Genomic DNA, 25,036 nt, shown 5'->3' with positions numbered 1-25,036 from the left:
TGAATGCTCTGGACTTCATCTATTTGCCTTCAATTTATTTCCATCCCATTTTTCTGTTGTACAAAGTAGACAACCACTTTAGGTTTCCTTTGGAAAGTTTGTGTCTACATTTCTTTATGCTAACATTAAAATAATTCCTTTGGGCAACAAAAATTAATCCATTGATCTAAGAAAGAAATGGAAAATTTTATTTGAGCCACATTTCAGGATTATAACCCGGGAAGAGCATGTCAGAAAGCTCTGAGAACTGTTCCGCCAGTTAGAAGTCCAGGCACAGTTATATAAGTGTTTTCTGAGACAGAAGACTGTACATCAAATGACGTATTATTGACAGTTTACATAATCCAGATCTAAGTGCCATGTGACCCCTTACAAGATCAAGAAGGAATGTTATCTTTTTTGGTTTGTACTTTTTAGAAAAATCATTTAAATGGACTTCAAGAGTCTTCTCAGAGACACACAGATAAATTTCTTCGTTAAAAAAATGAGATAAGACACACTTTTTCAGGATGGCATTGTGACTACCTAACTGGACAATGTGTGGGAAAATACTCTAAAAAATATATAGTGCTTTGTAAAAGAAGCAGGTTGTTCTATTTACTTTATGTACACATTCCATTTATTCCTCCAGCAAATATTTATTGAGCTATGTGCCACGTCTTGTGCTATACACAGGATATAAAGGGCACGAAATGACATCCCAGCCTTCAGGAGCTTATAATGAAGTCTGTTCCTGATCTTGGCAACCCTCCACCTCCACCCCAGCAAAACAAAGCAAAAAAAACACAACTAGGTGAGGTTCCCTGTTATGTTGTCACAGCACTTTGAACTTACTTCTTTCATTCCTGGCATTATCACAATTTGAGTTAAATAGGTGAGTAAATAATCGCTTACTACCCGCGTCAGCCACTAGAATTTTGAGCTCCATGGAACAAGTATTTCATCTCTTTTGTTCTCTGCTTTATACTCAACGCCTTGCGTGGCTGACATAGAAAAGAGGAGCAATATATTTGTTGAATGGATGGGTGAACGAATGAATGAAAGGGAAAATGCATGTCGAAAACATGACTACAATACCGTATAACACGTTCTATATTAGGCGTGCACAGGATGACAAGAGGATTTACAGGAGGAGCATTTAAAGCTAGGCTTGAGGGGGCTGATTTCCAGAAGGGAAATTAATCTTTTCAGATTCAGATACTAGCGTGATACTGTCCCCCACTGGCCTGCCAGTAGCTTAACAGGGATTATTCTCTGAAATATCAAGATCATGCCAATAGTAGGACGTCAAGAAGCTCGGTTAAATTAATCAAAGGCTGGCGCGGACAACGTCCAATTAGATCACCTCTGGCTAACAGCCAGAATGAATAAAAGGGATCAATCCCGGGTGCAAGCGCAGAACTGTGACTAAAGCCGGCTCCCAGCCTCCGCTTCAACGTTAGACACCCCGCTGGCCGCCACTTTTCACGTGACCCGGGCCGCTGCAGCCTGGGCACCTGGGCCGTCCCGCGCATGCGCAGTGCCCGGGCGGCGGACCCGAGGGTGCTGACAGCTTCCGGTTTTGTTTCCCCGTCCCTGCGTGGCGAAAGCTCTTCAGGTTCCGCGGTGGCGGCTGTAGCGGCGGCGGGGGGGCGGGGGGCAGGGCGTGGTGAGGTAAGGTGAATGCCCGAACAGGGTTCCCCGGAGCCATGGCTTGCTCCATTGTCCAGTTCTGCACCTTCCAGGACCTCCAGGCCGCCCGGGACTTCCTCTTCCCTCGTCTGCGGGAGGAGAACCCCAGCTGCACCGTCAGGAGGGACCCCAGTAAGTGCCCCCGCCTCGCTGCTCCCTTCCCCGCCTCCGCCCGCAGGACCTGCTCGGCTGCGTCGGGCCTCCCACCCGCTCCGCCCCTTCTACCCCGCGGCTCCTAGTTGCCCCCGCGCCTCCCTTGTTCTCTCTGCGCGGATCCCTTGTTCTCTCTGCGCGGATCCCTTGCCCTCCTCGTCCTGAAGCCGCCTCCGCCCGCCCTGGCTGCGTCGTTGCTGTCTTCCTCTCGCCTAAGCCACTCCGCCCTCTGGCAGTACACTGCGTCTTGCTTCATCTGGTCTCTACCTATCCCACTTCCCCACGCCCAACTCCTACTTGTCTCTCCTCCATCTTCCCTCCCTCCAGCCCGGGGTCCTCTATTAACACTCTGCCTGCTCCGCGATCGCATCCTCCTCCCCATTCCTTGCCAGCTGTCAGCGCTCTAGCCTCGTTTTTCCTCAGCTCCTACGCGCCTCTATGCCTGGGACTGTGGCCTTCTGCTACCTCCCCTCCCGAAAGGGTTTATCATCGCCCACACTCTCCCTTCTTCCCTCCCCTTTCCTCCCATTCAGATTTAGAGAATAAGTGATTGACAAGTGAGAGACGCCTAAGGTGGCGAGTAGGCGGCTCTCAACAAAGGAAAATAACCTGTCGGGGAGCGAGAATCCGCATCAGGAACTAAAGTTACAGTAGCATGGCCGTGAAAAGTTAATTTGCTTTATTGAGATGAGAAACCGTCCGCCTTTTATTATCATCAAACAGTGTGACTTGTCCACGTAGTATAAGATCGCAAGTCTGGTTTATTGGCTACTGCATAGTTCCTCAGAATTTCCTACATTTCTCCTATGGAAACGGTGTGTTTTTTGTGTTTGGTTTCTTCGTATTTCCGCTCTACTACAAAGCCATATGTCCAAAGCACATTTGGCTTTGCAGTATAGTGCTTTTACTTCGTGCTCTACTGGAATGGTGATGAAAGGCCCACTAACTAAGCTCCTCCCCTTTTTTAAAATTTAGAAGATATCAAATCAAACCTGCTTATGAATATTTACTCTGTGCCAGTCAGTAGTGCTGCACATCCAATACGGTTGGTGGTCTCTGCCATCTAAGAGCTTATAATTTGCTGGGACAAGTAAATTAACCCCTTGTTAATTTATATATATATCTCAGTATAGCGTGATTATATATATATATGGCACTAGGGGATACTTCCTTGAATTGGAGGTACTTAGGCCTACCTTTGAAGTAGTAGTGAGATGAATAAGGGAGAGGTAATAGCATATGCAGAGGAAGGGAGGCCTGAAATGGCATGCTATTTAGAGAGCTAAGAAAGGCTGAATGGCTGAAGAGGAGAATATGAGGGAAACGGTTGCGGGGGTGAGCTGTAAAGGTAATAAGGAGCTTGATCCCAAGCCTTCTGAAAGGAGTGGGATGCATCTGAAAGACATTAAGCAGAGGAATGACGTGGTCGGATTGTACTTAATGTAATCAACAAAGTTTTGAATACTTGTTTTGTGCTTTGACAGCAGTGTGGAGGAGAGATAGGAAGCAGGGAAATTGGTTGGGAGGCTATTCCAATGATCCATGCAGAAGTGATGCGAGCTGGAACTAAAGTAGCTTCAGCAGGACTTGAGAGCAGGAGCTAGATTAGAAAGATATTAAGGAGGTCGAGTCTACAGGACCTAATGAAGATCTGGTGCTAGGGGTTGTAGCTGGTGAGGGAGAGGGAGTGCAGGATGCCTTTGGCTTTTGGCTCGGGCAAGGGTTTCTCATGAAGGGGAATGAAGGAAATAGGTTTTGGACCTTTTTCATCTTAAATGTTTGCAGTTTGTCCAGTTTTAAATGTATGTAGTGAGTCCAGTAGAACAGGTCTAAAACTTAGTAAGTTTCCCTGGGCCAGAGGCATTAATTTGGGAGTTACCAGCAAAACGTGTCAGTCAGTCTCAAGGGTTATGAATATAGTGAAACGAATGCAGGACTGAAGATGTAACCGTAGAGGAGCACTGAAGTTTTAAGAGTCAAATAGAGATTAATGGGAAGAAGACTGAGAAAGAGTAACAGAAAGAGAAGAAACCCAGGTGAGAGTAATGCCCCAGAATTGAGAGAGGATTTGATGAAGGGAAGAGTGGTCAGCAGTTGCAAATGCAGCAGAGGTCAGCTAGGATAAGAATGGAAAAGGGCTCATTGGCTTTGGGAAGGTGGAGGTGACTGGGACCTTAGGACAGCTTCAGTGGAAGGGTTGGGGGCAGAAAGCATATTTACCAGATATTGAGGAGTTAAAAAGTGAAGTTGCCTATTTCAAGGAGCCAGGTTGTGAAGGATGGTGAACACAGGACTGTAGACAGGGGATGTAGAGCATGGACACATTTTCTCTATCCCATTCCCACTCCCCTGGTCCAGGCCACCATCTTCTCTCACCTGGGCAATGGCACTAGTCTTCTTTTAACAGATCTTCCTGCTTCTACTCTTGGTTTCTTTTCTTTCTTTCTTTTTTTTTTCTATATATAATAGTTTGCATCTACTAATCCCTAACTCCCAGTCCTTTCCTTCCCCACTGCCCCCCATGACAACCACAAGTCTGTTCTCTATGTCTGTAAGTCTGTTTTTGTTTTGTAGACATGTTCATTTGTGTTGCATTTTAGATTCCACATATAAGTGATATCATGTGGTATTTGTCCTTCTCTTTCTGACTTACTTCACTTAGTATGATAATTTCTAGGTCCATCCATGTTGCTGCAAATGGCATTATTTCATTCTTTTTAATGGCTGAGTAATATTCCATTGTATATATAAATACATACCACATCTTCTTTATCCATTCATCTGTCAGTGGACATTTAGATTGTTTCCATGTCTTGGCTATTGTAGGTAGTGCTGCTATGAACATAGGGGTGCATGTATCTTTTCAAATTATAGTTTTGTCTGGGTAAATGCCCAGGAGTGGGACTGCTGGATCATATGGCAACTCTACTGTTAGTTTTTTGAGGAACCTCCATACTGTTTTCCATAGTGGCTGCCCCAATTTACATTCCCACCAACAGTGTAGGAGGGTTTCTTTTTCTCCACACCCTCTCCAGCATTTATTATTTGTAGACTTTTTAATGGTTTCTTGTAATTTGTAGCCATTTTAATGGTTTCTTATGGTTAGTTCCCAAAAGCAGTCAGAGTGAACTTTTAAAGACAACATAATCATAACAGTCCTCTCTCTGTAACCCTCTGTGTCTTTCAGTTGCACTTAATATAAAATCCAGAGTTCTCAAATGGCTTACAAGGCCCTTGAGGCCCTGCTTCCTGCCACTTCTTGCACCTCATACTCTTCTCTCCTCATTTCTTACGCTTCATGCACACTTTCTGGTTGTTAAACCAGTCAAGCCCATTCGTGCCTGAGGCCTTTGTCCTTGCTCTTGGCCCTGCGTTGGATATTCTGTGCAGGTCCCTGCGTCCTCGGTGCACCTTGTTCAAGTCTCAACATCTCAGGGAGGCCTTTTCTGACCATCCAATCTCAAACAGTCACCCCTACTCCCTTGTTCTCATTTGTTACTCGAAATCATTTCATCTTGTTTATTTTTCATCACCAAGCCTATACTGTCCAGTATGGTAGTCTCTAGCCAGAACTAGCTGTTGAAATGTGGCAAGCGCTACTGAGGAACTGAATTTTTAATTTTAGTTAGTTTTAATTAATTTAAATTTAAATAGTCAGATATGGCTAGTGGCTACCACATTGCATGGCACATTTATAAATGCTAAAATTTAGGTACCAACAGATTGAATACTTGTCCAAGTTCACACAATGAAGGGTAGCCTTAGGCTATGAACTTGATCCAGGCATTTGGGAATATAATCATACCCCAAACATCTAGATTAATTTATAATATGCCTATGGGTTTGCAAATATGATTTAATTTATTATCCTTTTAAATAAAATTCTTAGGCATATGTGTGTTGGTATTATTGTGGCTACCAGCGATTCAAGTAGAAAAAAAGTGGAGAAAGAACCTCTTTACCGGTGAGCCCCTTTGCCAAATCTGTATTTTACAGTTAGAATGGTGCTAGAATTCAGAAATGAAAATCAGAAAAATAGCTTGTCCTATTGTAGATGGTTTACTTGGAATTCTTGAAATGACTGGGACTACAGATTTCAGTACTCACTCCAGGCCATCTTTTACAAAACATCAGGCTTTGGAAAGCTCATCATTAAGAAAACCTGAACCTAAACTTTTGTGAGGGTGAAAATTTAGAGTAAAAATGAAGTTATGGTGGTGTTTTGCTTTGCTTTTCTTCACTTTTTTTATTAGTGTTGTAAGTGATTACTTTATTGGGCAGTAGAAATCATGAGATCATTTTATTTAGCTTATGTAGTTTTAATTTCTTATACTAGCTCATCTCTAGAGGACATATAAGGCAACTGATAATTTTGAAGACTTATCTATTAGTTTAATAATTTTTTAATTTTAATATGGATAGCTGCCATTGACATAGTGATACCTAGTACCTGAGTACCCAGATCTCAATACTACTCTTCTATATTTGAATTCTCAGAGAATAACAGTATGACTTTACGTTACTTTATATCATCAATTATAAAATGAGACTGTCTTCTATTGCTTTAAAAGAGGTCTTGAACCCTACTATTTCTCAGTGTTTACATTAGTGATAAATATTTATAATTGGTTCTACTCAATGTAGTGCTATCTATTTAGACATAAAATTTGGTCTCATACTTTGAAATTTTGGAGATGGGCAATAGTATGTGTCCCCACCTGGCCTACAGTGACATAATTTCCAGGGAGATTGGATTTCTATACCAGAGCCGTCTGATATTTATAATTGAGTTAGGTGAAAGAAAGGAGAGAAGGAAGGAAGGAAAGAAAGAAAGACATGTACAGAGAGGGAGAATCAAAATATTTGGAGGTAATTTAAGTATAATATTGTCGATCTATTAATTTACCTAATAGTAAAATAATTTTCTGTCGCCATACTAATGAGGTAGAGCAGGTTTCCCTCTTGCCTCTTTTATCAGAAAGATAGAAGAAGGTAAAGCATACAGAGGATTACCTTGGAGTCATCAATTAAAGTCACGTTTTTGTCCAATCACTGAGAAAAGTATGCTTTTTAGGATAACCTAAAATCATGGAATCACTTTGGGGTATTATAAATGGTGTAAAGTACCCACTTTTTTATACTGAGTGAAAATGCTTTCTTTTGTTTGTGACCATAGTGGGGAGAGAAAAGTAATCTGAAAGTAGAATATTTATAGGAATTTCAGAAAATTTATAGAGGTATTGGATTTCATTAGCTATTTACAATTGGAAGAGGATCTTAGAGATAAATTTTTGTCCATGACAAAAGTGACACATGAACAGTCTAATTCCTTTATTCAGCTAATATTTATTGAGCACGTACTATGTACAAAGTAGTCTTAAAGGTAAATAAAATAGGTCCCTCTCCTCAAGGAGCGTTCAGCCAGTAAATGAGTGTTAGAGGTGTTATGCTATAATTTGACACATGATAGTTGGAGAATGAAGGAGTGTTGGTTCACGCTGTTTAGGGGACTTAGGAAAGTCTTCACAGAGGAACTGATATTTTCACCATGTCTTAATAGTTGTCCATCAGGTGGAGAGAAAATGGTCAGGCAAGGGATGTGAAACAGCACGGGGTTCAGAAAGATGCAGATAGTAAATTCTGGTGGAAGAGTGGGATATGGTGGGATAAAGCTGGAGAGATTGGCAGAGAAGTTTAGATTTTACGCAGTAGCAAGGAAGTAAGACTACCTTGGGGATTACAGGGAAATTTGCTAAAGTTTACTTGGGAACAGATAGTTTTAAGTAGGTCAGCTTCCAGATGCACCTATATAAGTGCCAACTTTCCCACCGTACCTTCTCCTGTTTACTAAACAAAGGCTCACCTCTCACACATTTCAAATATTATTATAGTAAGTTGCTTCCAAGGCATTTTAAAAAACCTCCCCTTTAAGGCACCATAAACTCCCCCATCCATCAACAAGAGACTTCCAAATAATTTTTGCTATTTATGTTTAATAATTATTTGTCAACATTTGTGATAATGTATGTTGTTTTTCTCAGTTATCTGCTTCTAATAATAATTGCAATAAGTCAAGTAAAAAAAAACTTAATACTTAGAGCCTTTGATCCCAAGAAAACTGCTTTTTCTCAGTTCTTATCTGTTTTTGCAGAGAAATTTTTGGACTGATGATACATATCTGTATTATATTAGAATAGCATTCTGTGGAGGAAGTGAATGGAAATAAGAATTCAAGGAGAAAAAAGGACTTATAAAATTACTCTTAGAGAAGATAATCATATTTTTTAAATGGGTGTTTGTGGGTAGTATTTCCCAGTAGTATTTAGAATCCACTGAATAAATTTAAAAGGATGATATAAATCTATATTGAAACATCCATGTTTAATGTATCAGAAATTACATTTTTTGTGCAAGGGATCCATATTATTGAAAAACTCTTTTGGGGTGTATATAATCAAAAAGTTTGAAGACATTCTTCTATAGGCCTGTCCTTCCCAATCTTTTTTCTTTTTTTTCATCATAGCATGCATAAAAAGTGAGACCTAGGCCCTGAATAGTGAAAACAATTTTGAAGAAGGAGGAAAAAGTTGGAGTACTTCTACTTCCTAATTTCAAAACATATTGCAAAGCTACAGTAATCAAAAGTGTGTGGTACTGGCATAAAGACAGACAACTAGGATAATGGAATAGAGAGCTCAGAAATAAGCCCTTGTGTATATGATCAGATGATTTTTGACAAAGTGTCAGGACCACTCAATGGGGAAAGGGCAGTCTCTTGAACAAATCGTGTTGGGAAAACTGCATATCCAAATACAAAAGAATGAATTTGGACCATTATCTTATACCACATTCAAAAATTACCAAAAAATGGATTTAAGACCTAAAACTATAAAACTGTTAGAAGAAAACATAGGGGGAAAACTTCATGACATTGGACTTGGCAGTGAGTTTTTGGATATAACACCAAGAGCACAGGCAACAAAAGCAAAAACAGACAAATGAGACTATATCAAACTTTAAGACTTTTGTGAATCAAAGACTGCAATCAACGAAGTGAAAAGACAGCCTACAGAATGGGAGAAAATATTTGCAAATCATATCTGATAAAGGATTAGTATCCACAGTATATCAATACAAAGAACTCCTACAGCCCAACAACAATAAATAACTCAAGTGAAAACTGAGCAAAAGACTGGAATAGACATTTTTCTAAAGATGTTATAGAAATGGCCAGTAAGCATATGAAAAGATACTCAATATCACTAATCATGAGAATCACCAGCTTGGCTACTATTAAACAAAAACAAAACAAACAAACAAAAACAACAGAAAATAACAAGTGTTGGCAAGGATATGGAGAAATTGGAACTCTGTACACTGTTGGTAGGATTGTTAAATGGTACAACTGCTATGGAAAACGGTATGGAGTTTCCTCCAAAAATAAAAAAAATAGAATCACTATATGAGCCATCCCATTTATGGGTATATATCCAAAAGAATTGAAAATAGTGTCTAGAAGAGATATTTGCATACCCATGATCATAGAGGGACGTTCATAAAAGACAAAGAGTAGAAGCAACCCAAATGCCCATCGATGGATGAATGGAATGGGGTATTTACGTACAATGGAAAAGTATTCAGCCATTAAAAAGAAGGAAATCATATCACATGCTACAGCACGAATGACCTTGAGGACGTTATGATATGTGAAATATTCGCCAGTCAAAAACCATAAATGCATGGTTCCATTTATATGAGTTATCTAAAGTAGTTAAATTCACGGAAACAGGAAGTAGAATGGTGGTTACTAGGACGTAGGGAGATGGTGAAAAGGGGTCTTGTTTAATGGGTTTTACAGTCTCAGATTTGCAAGATGGAAAAGTTCTAGAGATCTGTTTTATAACAGTGTGAATATACTTAACATTACTGAACTGTACACTTAAAAATTGTTACAATGATAATTTTTATGTTATGTGTTTTTAACATAATAAAAATATATAAATTAGTATGGTAGTAAAGAAATGGGTCATAAAATGTAAAACAAAGCTGTTCATGGTGGGAGGTGACCTGCTAGAGGTTCCAGTAGTCCCAGGCCCTACTTGGCTGTCCTGAGAGCTGAGAGGATCAATATCTTGGCTCACCTGTAACCCATTTGCAGTTTACTGGGAATCTCTGCTATAGACAGAGGGTAACCATTGGTGGTTTTAAGCAAAAATATAGCATTTCAAGATTTGAGTTGCAGAGAAATGGATTTGGGGGCTCTGAAAAAGGTTGGGTAGTTCAAAGCTAGAGGTAGGTGACCATTTGGGAGATGTTCATACAAGTCCAGATCAGGGCCTTCAGAAGTAAAGACAGGACTAAGGTAGTAGCAGTGGTGATAGAGTTTGAAACTTGCTAGCTATAGCAGTGGCAACCTATGCAAAGAATTTGAGCCGAGAAACAGGATAACCAGGTTAATATTTTAAACACATTCCTTTGTCGGCAAAGAAGAGAATGAATGGGAATGGTGGGTGAAAGTGGAAATAGAATGACCAGTTGGGTGGCCTTTGCAGTATCTCCCAAAAGGGGAGATAATCTTTTCCTTAGCTTGGTATTCTTCAGATGTTACTTAATGGTCTACACAGTGACAATCCTGGAACTATAAGATAGCAAGTATTTTTGAGTGACTACTATGCTAATATCATTTGGGACTTTTGAGACCCTAAATGAACTTTCCTCATGAGAGGGAATCCTTGCAACTCTACAGTATCTGCCATACCATATTCCTCCTTTGAAAAGAAGACCAGAAACAGTCCCTTGAACACAGATCACTTTTCTTTGTATCATGTGAGCATAAGTCTCACATATAAATTCCTCAGAAGAGAGAATCTCAGGTCAGGAGAGAGAGAATTACCCATGATCACATTGCCTGTTTTTATTTTTTTTAAGTATATAAAATCAGACGTATAAACAACCTTCTGGCTACTCACATCCCACATTCCAAATGTTAAAACTTTAGTATTATGCTGTCCAGTATAGTAGCCACTAGCCACATGTGGCTATTTAAATTTAAGTGTAAATTAATAGAAATTAAATAAAAATTCAGTTCCTCAGTCATACTAGTTACATTTCAGTGGCCACATATACCTACCTAGTGGCTAACTAATTGGACAGCACAGATAAAGAACACCTCCAGCATTACAGGAGGTTCTATTATAAAGTGCTACCTTAGTGAGAATCTTCCAGACTTTCTGCTGAGACAATAAACACACATATACTGCTTGGGTATTTTATTTATCTATTTTAAATTTTATATCATGGACTCATTCTTGTAAAATGTATATGCTGGAACTTTTTTGGTTTACTTAATGTCAACATCTTTTCAAGCTGTATATATAACTCTATAGCATTTTTTCCTAATGTCTGTACAGTATTCCAATGAAGACTCTACCAGGTTTTAGTTAACCATTCCCCTATCAATGAACATTTAGATTATTTCCAATATTTTTGCTATAAGAAAATGCTCCAGTAAGCATCCTTATATATGCTTTTACCCATGATGCTAATATTTCTGTATGTAAATTTCTGGGATTGGAATTGCTGAATAATAGAAATTCACATTTTAATTGTTGATCATAGTTGCCCAGTTACTCTCAAAATTGGCCAGGTTCATTCCTATCCATGGTAAACAGAAGTGCCCATTTACACACTTATTTGTCATCTTTCTGTGTTATCAGTTTTTTTGATTTTTGCTCTTCTGATAAATGAAATGTGGTTCTTGTGTGATACTAAGATAATTATCAGACTTTATCTGTATTTTTTCTTTAAGCAGCAAGTAATAGCAAAATTAAGCTGGTATTGCAAGAATTTAGCTTAAATATAAGGAAAATTTTCTCACAGGGACAATAATTGAATATTAGACTGTTCTAATAGAGGAAGGAAGGAAGGAAGATACTGAATTGGTTTTAGAATATGCAGAAATTAGCTTTGGTGAGCAGTGTTTATGTACCTCCATCCTCATTTACATTCCCTCACATTATTTTCTGCTGCTTTGGATATAATAAATCAACACATAATTATGAAGTGGTAGGAAAGAATTATATAAGTTCTATCTAATATACGTAATATATTATTGCCTTTAGTGACTTCCTTTGAAAAATAAAATGAAAAATAAAATAGGGCATATTTCTTCAAGTCTACAGATTTGTTTTGTTTTGTTGTTGCTTTTGTCAAGATAGGTCTAAAGATTTCTTAGGTTTTTGAGCAAAGGAAGCATGTTTAGTTTTTAAACTTTAGAGGAGGAGGATACACTCTATTTCTGCTTAAAAATATTTTCAGTTCTGTCCTTTTGTGATTTGGTTATCAGAACATTCTTCTTCTGTGATATAGGAGGCCACTTATTTGACAACAGGAGTCATTAGAATTCCAGAACTGGAAGGGACCTTAGAGACCTAGTCTGATTTAATCATGGTGTTTTGAAAGAAACTCCTTCTTATTGAAAATGGGATGGCCTCGTCATTTTAGATTGCTGCATATTTTTATGTGCTGAAAGGAATATGCTAATTTGAAATTTATATTCCCATTTCCATTTCCTTAGAAATAGAAAAAGATTAATAATTCTGAGGCATAGGAAATTAAGCAGCTTCTCTGTTCTTTAGTCCTTTTTTTGGCTTTGTATTGCTATGTGATGCTTTCTGTGCCTTGGCCAAGAAGAGCCAACTAAAATTGTTACATCCCCTGAATTATTTACAAGTCATAGGTTCTAGAGGTTCGTGCTCTTTATAGAAACAAGTACATTATCTCTGTTTTTTTCTTGTCTTAGAAGAATGGAAATGGATTTGCTTCAGCGCTAATAAGATCTTTTCTTAGACCAGGGAGATTAAGTTTTCCTTTTCCTAACGGCGAAGGATTTCAGTTTCTCATTTACTTTTTGATCTTGACATACTCATATTGGAAAAAGCAAATACTGTCAAATTAATTGCCCACTTCTAGAATTCAGTTTCCTTTCTAGCTTCAAGTTCTTGTTAAATGAAAAACCAATACTCAGTTTATGAGGACAGACTGTTCAGAAGCAAATCAGAATAATGTATATTTTAAATTAAATAGACCTACGGAAAGCAGCAGTTAATTTCTCATTTAAGCTTTTGTTGGTAGAATAATTCATTCGTTGGAAATGTCCCTAAAAAAGACATCTATAATTTTCTGATGATTGAATTACAGTGTTTTCTCTATAGTTTGAAGGTTTCAGTGACTATAATTTGTCAAGTGAGAAACTGAACAGTTTTTTAATACTAGTATAATCTACACTTCTCCTCAGGGAAAAAATTCTTTCCAGAGGGAGTTGTAGTTACATTTTACTAATATATTTTAAAGTCATTGGTTTTATTCATTCAGACAAAACATTTAACTTGATAAGGGTAAGAACAAGAGTTTATGTTTATGTTACCAATTATTCTAGACAGTTCAAAATAGTCCTCTTCAGTGATAGGTATAAAAAAAATGTTAAGGATTGAAAAGTCAAGTTACTAATCGATGAAGAGGTAGTTGCTTTTTGTTACTGTTACTTGTAACTTCATCTTGCTTGTTTTTATTTCTCTATATATCATGTCAGTTGGTTGGAGATCAGCTTAGGAATTTTATTTATATAGAGAGCAAGTATGACTCAAGGTGTGGTATGAAATAAAAGTGAAAGGTAATTTCAGCAGATGAGGTCGACTAACAAAGTAATCTAAACTGGCAAACTTCTTGAAAGACTTAAATTGAATCCTCAGTGCAATCCTTGATTATCTGTGAATTTTAAGGAAAAATGATTAAGAATGTGAAAAGAATAGAGTTTAAAGGAAACTCACCCCTCAAGAATGGTTTGCTCCCCCCTCCCCCCCAAAAAAGTTACAGATTCAAAACTAAGCAGAAATGTCTCTTGGACTTGGAAATGCCATTTTTTTTCCAGTAAGTTGTACAGGAAATGAGGTGGGAAAGCCCAGTTAAAACATGAACCTTTGAAATATTTTGCTTATAGCTGATGCTGTCCTGATGTAATATAGTCGTAAAATGACTGCTTTAGGAGCAAACATCTGGCACATGAGTCATAGCACTAAAGTAACAAGACTAGGGAAGCATTTTCATGATCTATTTTTAGGTGTCTCCAATAGGCAATTTTAGCTGTTTTTAATATAACCTGTTTTATTCACTATTGGCAAAAAGAATATTTGCATAATAGAATACAGACAGAATTCAAGAATGATGTGGGTGTTCTTTTCTCTCTTTTTTTCTTTGCCTTTAAAATGGTATGGTAATTTATTTGGGGACTCAGTGTTCTTTGTAATTATTTTTTTCTACCCTACTAAAAAATTAGGTTGAGAGTCATACTTAATTGAATGAATGTGTTGGTTTTCCTTTATTGATGCAGGATCTTTTTTTAAAATTTATTTTATTTAATTAAATTATTATTATTATTTTTTAAATTTATTTTGGCTGTGCTGGGTCTTCGTTTCTGTGCGAGGGCTTTCTCTAGTTGTGGCAAGTGGGGGCCACTCTTCATCACGGTACGCGGGCCTCTCACTATCGCGGCCTCTCTTGTTGCGGAGCACAGGCTCCAGACGTGCAGGCTCAGTAGTTGTGGCTCACGGGCTTAGTTGCTCTGCAGCATGTGGGATCCTCCCAGACCAGGGCTTGAACCCGTGTCCCCTGCATTAGCAGGCAGATTCTCAACCACTGCGCCACCAGGGAAGCCCCGATGCAGGATCTTTTTTAAGTAATGATACACTGTTGTTTTGAAATGTTGAAATATACATTGTGTATGTGTGTGTGTTTATGAAATATAAAGATCCATTAATCCACATCAGGCCAACTATTTTGAACTGTATTTCTAGAGGATCTTTTTTTACATAGTCAAATTCTGCCACTTAGACTTGAATAAGAACAAAAATACTCTATTTTTCCTATTCTTAATCAAAACTAAAGCTAAGAATTGTTTTTTAATTTTTTTCTTACTAGCTAAAATTGAATGGAACAGAGAATTATCAAAATAAATATATTTATAATTTTATATAGAAAGCTTATTTGAAAGATGGTTTTGATCTGGGATATAAAGTCTGAGTATATAAAATTTATAAAAAATAAAGTGTTTTTGTATTTCTTTGGAAATGTAAAAGGTTTAGAATCAGCATCTGATTTGGTTACTATATTTAAATATATTAATTTAAATCTTGATGCTTTGATCCCTATAAAGGGATATATGGGGAAACATTTGGGTGAGAAGGTCAGTTTATTTATATTCTAAATGGATATAAATATTTACTACGTACTTATAGTGTCCTTGAAGATACTTACATATGTGTGTGTGTAAGAGTTTGCGCGCACACACAATATACATATTCCCTGTCCTCCAAGGCTTAATGGTTAATTGTATCGACAAGATGTACATTTATGATAAACAAGTTAACAATGCAATAATGACCCAACGCAGTTTATAATTAAGTTCTGAAAGAAAAGTATAATCAAATGCTATGGTTTCACAAGATCATTGGTGGGTTCAAGAAAACGTCATGAGGAATTAATCCGAGTCCTGAAGGAGAAGTTGGATTTGGAGAGGTGGAGACAAATGGGAATGCATTTTAGTTGACAAATATGGGATAGGCAAAGGCAGAGAGTAAGAATGAGGAATGAGGGCGCTGTATTTGGAGAGTAATCATTTTAACAGCCATTAAGGGTGTATATGTGCCAAGCACAGTTATTAACTCCATTTTGCTAAAGAGGAAGCTGAGAGGGAAGAGATTAAATCGCCCAAGGACATATGACTCTTCAGGGGTAAAGCTGGGTATCAAACCATGCAACATGATATCAGAGACCTAATAGTTGTTCTAGACTTGTGCTGTCTCAGACTGTAGCCAAGAGCCACATGTGCAGTGGAGCACTTGAAACACGTCTGGTCCAAACTGAGATGTGCTCTAAGTGTAAAATACATGTCAGATCTTGAAGTCTTAGGATCAAAGAAAACAATGTAAAATATCTCATGAATAACTTAATATTGATTACATATTGAAATAATATTTTGGCTATATCATATTAAATAAAATGTATTATTAAAATTAATTTCACCTGTTTCTTTCTGCTTTTAAACTATGGGTACTAGTCACTTTAAAATGGCATGTGTGGCTTGCATTTTATATTTATGGTACTGCTCCTAAGGACTGCCCACCAGTGAGTGAAGAGTCTAACTGAAGTGAAAGAACAGAAACAAGGGTGAGGGCAGGCAAAGGAAAAAGGAGATTAGATTGGCATTGAAATTTATCCTTGAAGCTAGAGTTCCTCAGAGCGTGATCCGTGGACGATCTGCCTCACGTTTTCAGAATGAGGTCAACCCTGAAACTTCAGTCATCCCTAATTCATTATTTTAGTCTCTTCCTTGCAGACATTTTAAGGCTACCTAGAGAGGGGAATCTGCAGAAGAGACTGTAACCCTGGTTTTACAAAGACAATGAACATGGATGCCATTTTCTTAATATTCTGATCAATGTTGCTGAATTGGACTTCAGCAAAATAAAGGATACAGGCAGTTGATGACAGTGTCATTTAAAGAATTGCTTTCTGGCGATTGGATGGTTGCTACTTATTTATTTAATATATTGAGGGGGAAAAAACGCTTAAAATTACCCCATAACTTATAGCCTAGCCTTTGACTGAAGTGATTGCCACTTGGCTCATTAGGTGAACTAGGTAAATGCCAATACCAATGTGATTTGGCGATTTGTGGGGTCTTTGGAATGTTTACATTGGACCCTGACCACCCTAAAGAAGTTGTATGTCCTGGTGTCCATACGCTATAGTACATTTTGTTAAGCTGACTTACCTCTTAAGTCATACCAGAGCTTGGCACTTTCAAATTACCCTGGCCGATAGGAGATTTTGATCTATTTATTCTAAGAGACAATCATAATTGGATAACAAAAAGTAAATTAGTTTTATTTCTTCATGAGTACATAGAAATTTATAGATCTTAAGGTTTTACAGTAGATGTTCCGTATTGACATTAAACAGAGCATAGTTCTCAAATGATAGACACGTTGCTGTGATCATCCACAACCTTGATCAGTGATCAGTTAAAATACACTGATGATGATGTGGATTGAAGAATACCATCCCTCATAGAACTGAATAAAATTCTGTACGTGAACGGCAACTTTATCAGACATTCAGCGGCTGTTTTTTCAGTATAAACTTTTTTTTTTTTTAAGAATGTGCTTGATCTGCTTGCATATTTTGAGGGCATAAGAAATAACCTTGGTAAAGTGCTGAGATTTTGACACTTTTTAACAGTCGACAATAATAGCTGTCAAATAGCAGCCTGCAAAACAGTATCAAATGATTTTCAACATAAGTCAGGAGGCTGCAAAATTTTTAGCACTGGCACTGAGTAGAAATAGCCACAAGGGTAGTACCAAATCTGCAGCTATTTCCGTTTTTGTTTTTTTTAATGTTTCCCATTTTTAGGTTGACTAGAATTTGGAATGCATTTTCTTACAGGATTATAAATAGAATTCTAGACCAGCCTTCAGAAACATCTTTAAGCTATCTGAGTCAGTTCTGTTTCACCTTCCTTTGACCTCTGTTTGTACTGTGACCTCTTTGGGAAATGTATTCCTGGGATAGTGGGAGATGCCTGATTAAATTTTCCTTGTCTTGTTAATAGAAATTCCCCAGTCAGAGGCATTGAGGTATGGGTAAACTGTCATGAACACAAGTATTTTGTAAAAAGAAGGTATTTCTCAAGGTCTTTCTCGTCCCGATTGGATTGTTTTGAATTGCGCTGTAAGGAGATAACTGGGTCTCTGCAGGGGCAGGAAATCCAAATTCCTGCTGTCTTCTGTCGATCCTATGAGTCATTTGTGAATTGAGTCAGGTACTTTTTATACCAATATGGAAGAGAAATAACACATTTTTCATAGTTTTCTTTTGTACAGCATTCAACAAGGTTATGTGCACAAACTAAGCTCTTTGAAGGCTTATTTGCTTTTGTATCTCCAGCACTTAATTAGCACAGGGCCCAACACAGAAGAGGTGCTGTGCTGTGTTTGTTGAATGAATGAATGAGTGAATGAATGAATAAATAAATGAGTAGCTGACCTTTATGAAGTACTTTAAATGCTGCATGGTCTCCCAAAGATTTGTGATAATTTGATAAATATTTTTATAGCAATTTTAACATTGAATTGTGGACCTTAGAGTGATAAGCTTTACTAGGTCTTTGCTTCTCACGAGAGAGAGCATTTTCTAGACGCGTATAAATGGGACGGCCTAGTTGCCATCAGCCCACAATAAGACAGTTGTTTTTGGTGCAGTGGAAAAATTAGCAGAATAAAGAGATTGCCTAACGGAATTAGATTGCCGAAGAGCAAACTGTAACTTTCCAAGTTACAAAAAAAATTTACAGGTCTGAATATCAAGGGAATACTTCCCTTTTAAAATAATAAATATCTTGCTTTTGACCTTATTTGCAAGTCCCCCTGTTTCCTAATCTTATCCTTCTTTATAAGCCATAGGAGTAAGTCTAGCAGAATACTTGCTAGCTTGGGCTTTGGAATTCAGGCAGACCTGAGTTCAAACCCCATTCTGCCACTTAATCCTCTGTCATCTTGGTAGAGTTACGTAAACGAGGTAATCTGTATTTCTCATTGTAAAAGGGGGGTGATAAAAGATCCTTGTCATGCTTATGTGAATTAATGTCTATAAAGCATTTGAAGCATATAGAAATGCTGAATAATGTTAGTTGCTATGTGATAACCCCTATCTGAAAATGGTATTTTTTTGCCTCTGCCTTTGAAAAGTTCCTAGCCACTTTTTAAAGACTTAGTTGAAGATGACTCCTCACTATATTTTTTCATCTCTGTCACTACCTCATCTGAGTTCCCATAGTATTCGATTACAGCACTCACCATGGCTGTTACATGTTTGTTTCTCTCCTACACTAGATCACAAATTCTTTCAAGAAAAGGAGTTCATATGTTTGTATTTTTCTGTGTTTCTCCTACAGGGTTTGGCACATGGTATTTAACAGAACATTTGTTAAATTGTTTTGTTTTGTTTTGTTTTTTGCGGTACGCGGGCCTTCCTTCCTACTGTCAGCATCCTAGATAACAAGTTCAGTCCCATCTTTTAAGTTGATTCTTCCCCCAGAATTTTGAAGCTGATTGGTTTAAATACAGTATTTTATTTATATTTTGTAGTATTTTGATAGCTAAATCCTGATGACTAGCATTGAGAACTTATTATGTGTCAGGCACTGAGGACTTTCGTGTGCTGTCTGGTTTAAACTCTCACAGCAACCCCACTAGGTACTGTTGTTTTCCATGATGTTATGGTAAGAGAACTAAAACTTATAGGTACAAGGTAACTTGCTCCAGGTCGCAGAGCTGGTAAGTGCTGGATCCAGGATGTGAACCTAGGTAATCTGATTCTGGGGCCTAAACTTTTAATTAGGCAACTGCCTGCTCTTTTCACATTTTGGGGGAACTTTTTTTTTTTAAATTTAATTTGAGGTAATACATATAAAGTATACTGTTTGTTTCAGAGTAGTTCCTTTAAAAATTATAGTTTTATTCCTTCACTTCTGATATGATGTGAGATAAATTCAAAGATAATTATATAAAAATGAGTAACACGAGCATTGTAAGGGATCATACTGTCCAAATCAATTTTGGGATTTTTAATTCCCCGTTGCAGTGTTGGTTGAACATCTTATTTTAATCCAAGAGAGTGTTCTCACATATAAGAAATCACAGGGTATCAGGAAAAGGTGGTGAATAGTAGACCTATCTGGTTTCAAAATTCAGTTTTCTTTATCTTTGATACCTTGTCTTATTAAAACACTTCTAAAGATATCTGTGTGGAATTTTAGGTATGTTTTTGGTCATTGTGTATATTTAACTTGTCTGATGTCTTAAGTAACAAATATTTGTCATTTTAAGATTCTTTTAAAGTCACGTTTGCAGTTTGATCTAAATGTAAATAAACTCGATGTCCAGTATCTTAAGGTCCAAATAACCTGCACACTTTTACATACATTTGGAAATTCAGGTCAAATGTTTCCCGGTTGTTATTACATAGAGCAAAATCCTGATCTAGTATAGTTTACCATTGTTTTCTTCCTTAATATGAACATTATATTTATATAATACTTACTATATATCAGGGGTTGATTCTATTATGTTTACAGGAAATGTTTTTAAAATATTTTAAGCTCTATATTTCATGTAAGCACTTTTCATCTTTTTCAAAACAGGTAAATCAAACTGGGAAGATGATGGTTGGGGAGCATGGGAAGAAACAGAGCCCCAAGAACCTGTAAGTCTTTGTAAACATGTGCATGCTTTTTGATAGCGGCATTTTCCTTTTGTAATGATGGTGACATATTTCAGTGTTAGGTTAACATTTTAAAATCAGGCAGGCCTGGTGTAAAGCTTTGTGAATTTGAAGTTTGGTCTGCATGTGATCAGAAACTGCACTATCCGATTTCTGGTTTTTAAAGCTCACCTTGGCTACTTTACGGAATAGGTTGCCTCTCCTACTCATAAAGGTCATGTGTTGGTTTATTTTACAGTATTTCATTTTGATGTTCCACTGTTTCAGCTGATTCTGGGTGACGTAGACAATGACAGCCTAGTTAGAATGTGTAAGTGTTATCAGGCCTCCTTTAAATCTGACCTGTAAAGTATGTTGTCTTCTCTTTATTGGCAAGGAGATCCTCAATCTGGGGATGACGCATCTTAACTGTTTCAGTTAAAAGCTGAAGTATGGGAAATGGGAAAAGAAGGTATTTGTACTACAACATCTACCTATTAATGATCCTATAACAAATAGTAAATAGAATTTTTTACAGTGTTGTAAGGGCTTTTAGTTGGGGTTATAATTTTTTTGCTTTGGGAAAGAAGTGGTGTGTTGCTCAGCCTCGTGCTGTGATGGGAATCTAGCCGGTTCGGGAAGAAGCTTGGTAGGGTTTAATTTAATTTTAACTGGCAAGGCAGATTTAATGAGCTTTCCTTCGTTGGTGTATTAAGACCAAAGGGTTGGAAGTATAGAATCAAGGATTTGTTTGACGGCGATTTCTGGAACGGGAAGCACAGAAGGTCCTGGGTTAAGGTCCTCAGTTAAGGTACGCAGCATGGAAATTTTCCACTTAAGAGACACCTTAGGAATGTGTCCCATCTGTTTTACAGAAGGTGACATAATGCAGTTTACGGAGGCACTAATGATTTAGCAGCTTAACAGGGAATGCAAAAAGCATGCTGGTCAGATAGAGGCCCCAGAGAAATGTTTGTTTACAGGCTGAGCAATAGGAGACAGCATGACCTGATTAGAGCATTAGAGCATTAATAATCTGGGGTAATGCTGGAAAATATTTTGCCTTATTTTAGTGTCCTTAGACTGTGGTGCTATCTACCACTCAAGAGACGTAAGCACTGGATTGGCCAGAGGCAGAAGGAGAGCACCCACGTCACGCTAAGGATGCGCCCGAGGCCCTCCTCCTATGAGGGGATGGTGGCCGCAGAGGGTCTCTTTCCTCAGGTGGGCTCTCATCAGGACTTTGGACCTTGGACTATTAGAAACACTCATTTTGCCAGTGACTTCCCTGTTAACACAAGCTGGGTTTAGCCTAGTGCTTCTCAACTGGGGGCGCTTTTGCCCCTTAGGGGGCATTTGGCAATGTCTGGAGACATTTTTGTTTGTCACAACTTGGGGGAAGGCACATCTAAGTGGGTAGAGGCCAGGGAGGGATGCTGTGAAGCGTTTTACAATGCACGGGACAGCCCTTCAAACAAAGGATTGTCCACGCAAAATGTTAGTGGTGCTGGAGTTCAGAAGTCTTGGGCTCGCCCTTGGCCTTCAGTATAACTCTCCCAGCTTTTCTTGCTGCCTTTACCTTTTTGTTCTCTAAAATTTCTTGGCCTCTTTTGGGGGCCTCAAAACTTTTGATCTTGTAAATCAGCCCTACCTCAATTAGAAAAAAGTTATTTAATACATGAAAAAAAATAGCAGAGGGGGTAAAAAAAAACCCTTTGATCTTTATGGCCATGAGTTGGGTTTTCGTAGATACCGGTGGAGTGATTTGCTAGTGTGAAGAGTGCAGTTAAAGGGTTGTTTGCCAGCCAGCAAAGGTGAGTGTGAGCTGTTCCCCGGTCTTTGGCCACAGACCAACCAGTATCCGGGCTCAGTCTTGGTGGCACTATTTATGCCTAAATATTGAAAAGTGACCTATTTCTAGTCTCACTATGTGGTCAGCCACCACTTTTCCTCGCTCTTGTTGATAGTTGTTCATTTTAGTTCAAGTCTGGACTCCTCAGGCATTCCTGCAGGGTAGCTCTGTCAGTTGGTTTGGGCTTGGTAATGGGCCTCTGGTCTTCTGCCAGGGAGGGAGGGACAGTGGCTGACTGTGTGGGGTGGGGGAAGGGATCTGGGGACCGGCTTTCAACCAAGCCTCCTGACTTCAGCCGCATCTCTGCCCTCACTCCCAGGGGGAGCTGGCACCAACTCCTAAGCCTATTGGCAATCTTGCAGTGCAGCTGGGGTTGCTTCTCATCTTTCCTCGCCACCACTTTAGTGGGAGTTAGTTTTCCAGGGACTGTAAAATCAGTTACCACCTGTCCGTCTGCTTTCTAGCTCTCAAATTTTAGTGGCTTTTCTCCTGTCCTTCTTTTTGTCTGTACTTGAAACGAACTCTTCTACTGTTGTTTTTAGTGGGGTTGAGAGTGCTGGGGAAAGTGAGAGTAAAATTGATCTGTTTAATTCTCTCTTTACCTGAAAGTCCATGTAGACTTCATTTTTACATATTGTTCTACCTCTTGCCTTTTACATTTAATGTAATATGGAGGTTTTTCTGTGTCTGCATATATAAATCATCTAGTTCTTATAAAGGAATACTAACTGTTTCATTGTATAGATATACTATGATTTATTTAGCCACACCCCTGTTGAGGGACATTTTGTTTTTGTTTGTTCTTTGTCTTTTCTGTTTTCTATCACAGGAGATGCTGTAATCATCTTTATATCTACTATGCATCTTTGGTTACACATGCGTGTAGTGTCATGAATGAAAGTCAGACTGCCTGAATTTCTATCCTAACCCTGCCACTCAGTGACTGTTAAACCTTGGGCAAGTTACCTAACTTCTCTCAGTCCAGTTACGTCATTCCGAAAGTGGGACTAATAGGATTATTATAGGATTAAAAGCACAGGATTATTAAGAGGATGAAATGAGACGTGCTTAGAATAGTACCTGGAACATACATAGTATGTGCTCAATAAATGTTAGCCATGCTTCTTTTTCCTTTAGAATAAATAACTAAACGTGGACTTGCTAAGGTTAAAAAGTGTACATATTTCAAATTTTAATAAAAATTGTTGAAGGGTGCTGCCAAAAGCCTGCCCCAGTGTGCATTCCAAACACAGTACATGAGAGTGCCTCCTTCTACTCTCTGTGTCACAGAAATGAAAACATCTCCGAGGTAACTGCTTTTCACCATTGTGCTCTATTTATTTTGTAAAAGATGACCCATATTACCCATATTTTTATCAATATTGGGAAACTCAGAACTATGAGAGATGGTTATGTTTTCTTACAGAGGCCTGCTTTTCTCAGGTACTTTTTGAAATTGTTTGCCCCTAGTAGATTATCCAACTTTAATCTTTGCAAAATCAGAATGGTGTGAAATGCCATTTCAGTGTTTTAATTTGTACTTTTAAATTTATGAGTGAGGTTTGTCATCTTTTCAAGCTTTTCACTCAAATATTTTTCAGGAACGTGTACTGTCATCGTGTGTGTGTGAGCGCGCGAGCGCGCGCGCGCGCGTGTGTGTGTGTGTGTGTGTGGACACTAATAGCAATTTAAAGTCCATAGCATTTAATTTAACTATTAGCTCTGTTCTGATTTATATTGGGTGCTAATTGATTCTTGTTTATTAGTCTTATTTGTCCAACTAGACAGTAAAGTTTTTGAGCAGGAATTGTTTGGTACTTTCTTATATCCCATGGTGCCTAGGGAGCACATAGATTTAGTATTTAATATTAAACAGTTGTTTCAAAAATAAAGAAGTACGCTTTTTAGTTTTGGTGTTTTATTGTAATTATTTGTGAAATGAATTTTTTTGTGAGTAATGAATTTGTTTTGTAAAAATGACACGTTTATTACCGAAAATTCAGGTATTATAGAAAAATAAAAAGAGTAAGATAATCAACTTTCTAACACCTAAGGATAATCATCATTATTAACTTTAAGAGGTTATAAATGTAGGCATATTTGGTTGAGTGGTTGGATGAATGGGCCACACAGAAAATTCTCTAAAAATGGAGTCACATTATATATACAATTAAAAAATAAATAATAGCAGAATTAATCCTACTTGAATTGACAATTGAAATAAAACTGTAAGAGTTACTGAATTATCATTAACTTCCTCTAAGGTTAGGAAGAAAAATAATTTTAAAAATTGAGATTGAAGTCGGAGGGTTTTGTGACTAATTGTACTAATTTGTAATTTTTTTTTCCTTTGGGTTATCTGTAATCAAATTTGTAACCAGATTTAGAGCTCTTGCCTTGCCTCATTTTAATTTTGACAAGACCTTAAGATCTTTCACTTGAGAATTTTAGTCCCTGATCTGGAAAATGGCCGGGACCAGTACTTTTCATGCCATGTTAGAGAAAGCTCTACGGCTCTGCAAAGGTGCTAGGTAGCTTCCTCATTTCTGCTTTTATCTATATCATGTATATTAAGATATTGTATAAAATTTTGTTCGGGAATAAAAAGTCTTGCTACCTAAAAAAATGTTTGAGAGGCATTGGGTATTATATATGCTAATAGTAGACTAGAAAAAAGGAAAACTTACATGGCATTATTTACTTTTTTGTGTTTCAAAATTGCTGAAGCACTTATGTCTCTTTGTTTAGAAAGTGTAGCTGACTAGTTTATTTCTTTGCTTTAGGTAGTAAACTACTGAGAATTACAGTGAATATGCTGACAGACCCTTATTTATACTGGATTTTGCTGGCGCCACTGTTACGTGTACATGCCTGTGAAAGTTAGCACGATGACAGTGACAGTGAAAATTGCAAACGACGGACTTATTAACTAAAATTGAAAGCTTTGAAAAATTACTGTGGGCTGCTTCAGTGGTTCTCTAGTCATCACAGTAGCTGATACACCAGAAAGCATTTGCCACTATGTTTACAGAGTGATAATTT

At 37.8% G+C, this 25,036-nt stretch overlaps 1 protein-coding gene across 2 annotated transcripts in view; it reads left to right on the top strand.

Annotated features, from left to right (window-relative positions):
* The first annotated feature begins 1,629 nt into the window (after positions 1–1,629).
* The window catches only part of RAB3GAP2 (RAB3 GTPase activating non-catalytic protein subunit 2), an 88,096-nt gene continuing 64,689 nt past the window's right edge, over positions 1,630–25,036 (top strand). For both annotated transcript variants that reach the window (XR_014327108.1, XM_082864268.1), the window contains exons 1-2: positions 1,630–1,803; positions 20,084–20,145. Coding sequence is in view for 1 of the 2 variants with exons in the window: in XM_082864268.1 (XP_082720394.1) it covers positions 1,689–1,803; positions 20,084–20,145 (177 nt within the window). In the remaining variant the exon portion in view is untranslated. The remainder of the gene's footprint in view (positions 1,804–20,083; positions 20,146–25,036) is intronic.

Source organism: Leucopleurus acutus (genome assembly GCF_964270905.1).
Source record: "Leucopleurus acutus genome assembly, chromosome: 2".
NCBI classification, from domain to species: Eukaryota; Metazoa; Chordata; class Mammalia; order Artiodactyla; family Delphinidae; genus Leucopleurus; species Leucopleurus acutus.
The sequence above is the reverse complement of the archived record's forward strand: the minus strand, read 5'-3'. Positions and strand labels throughout refer to the sequence as shown.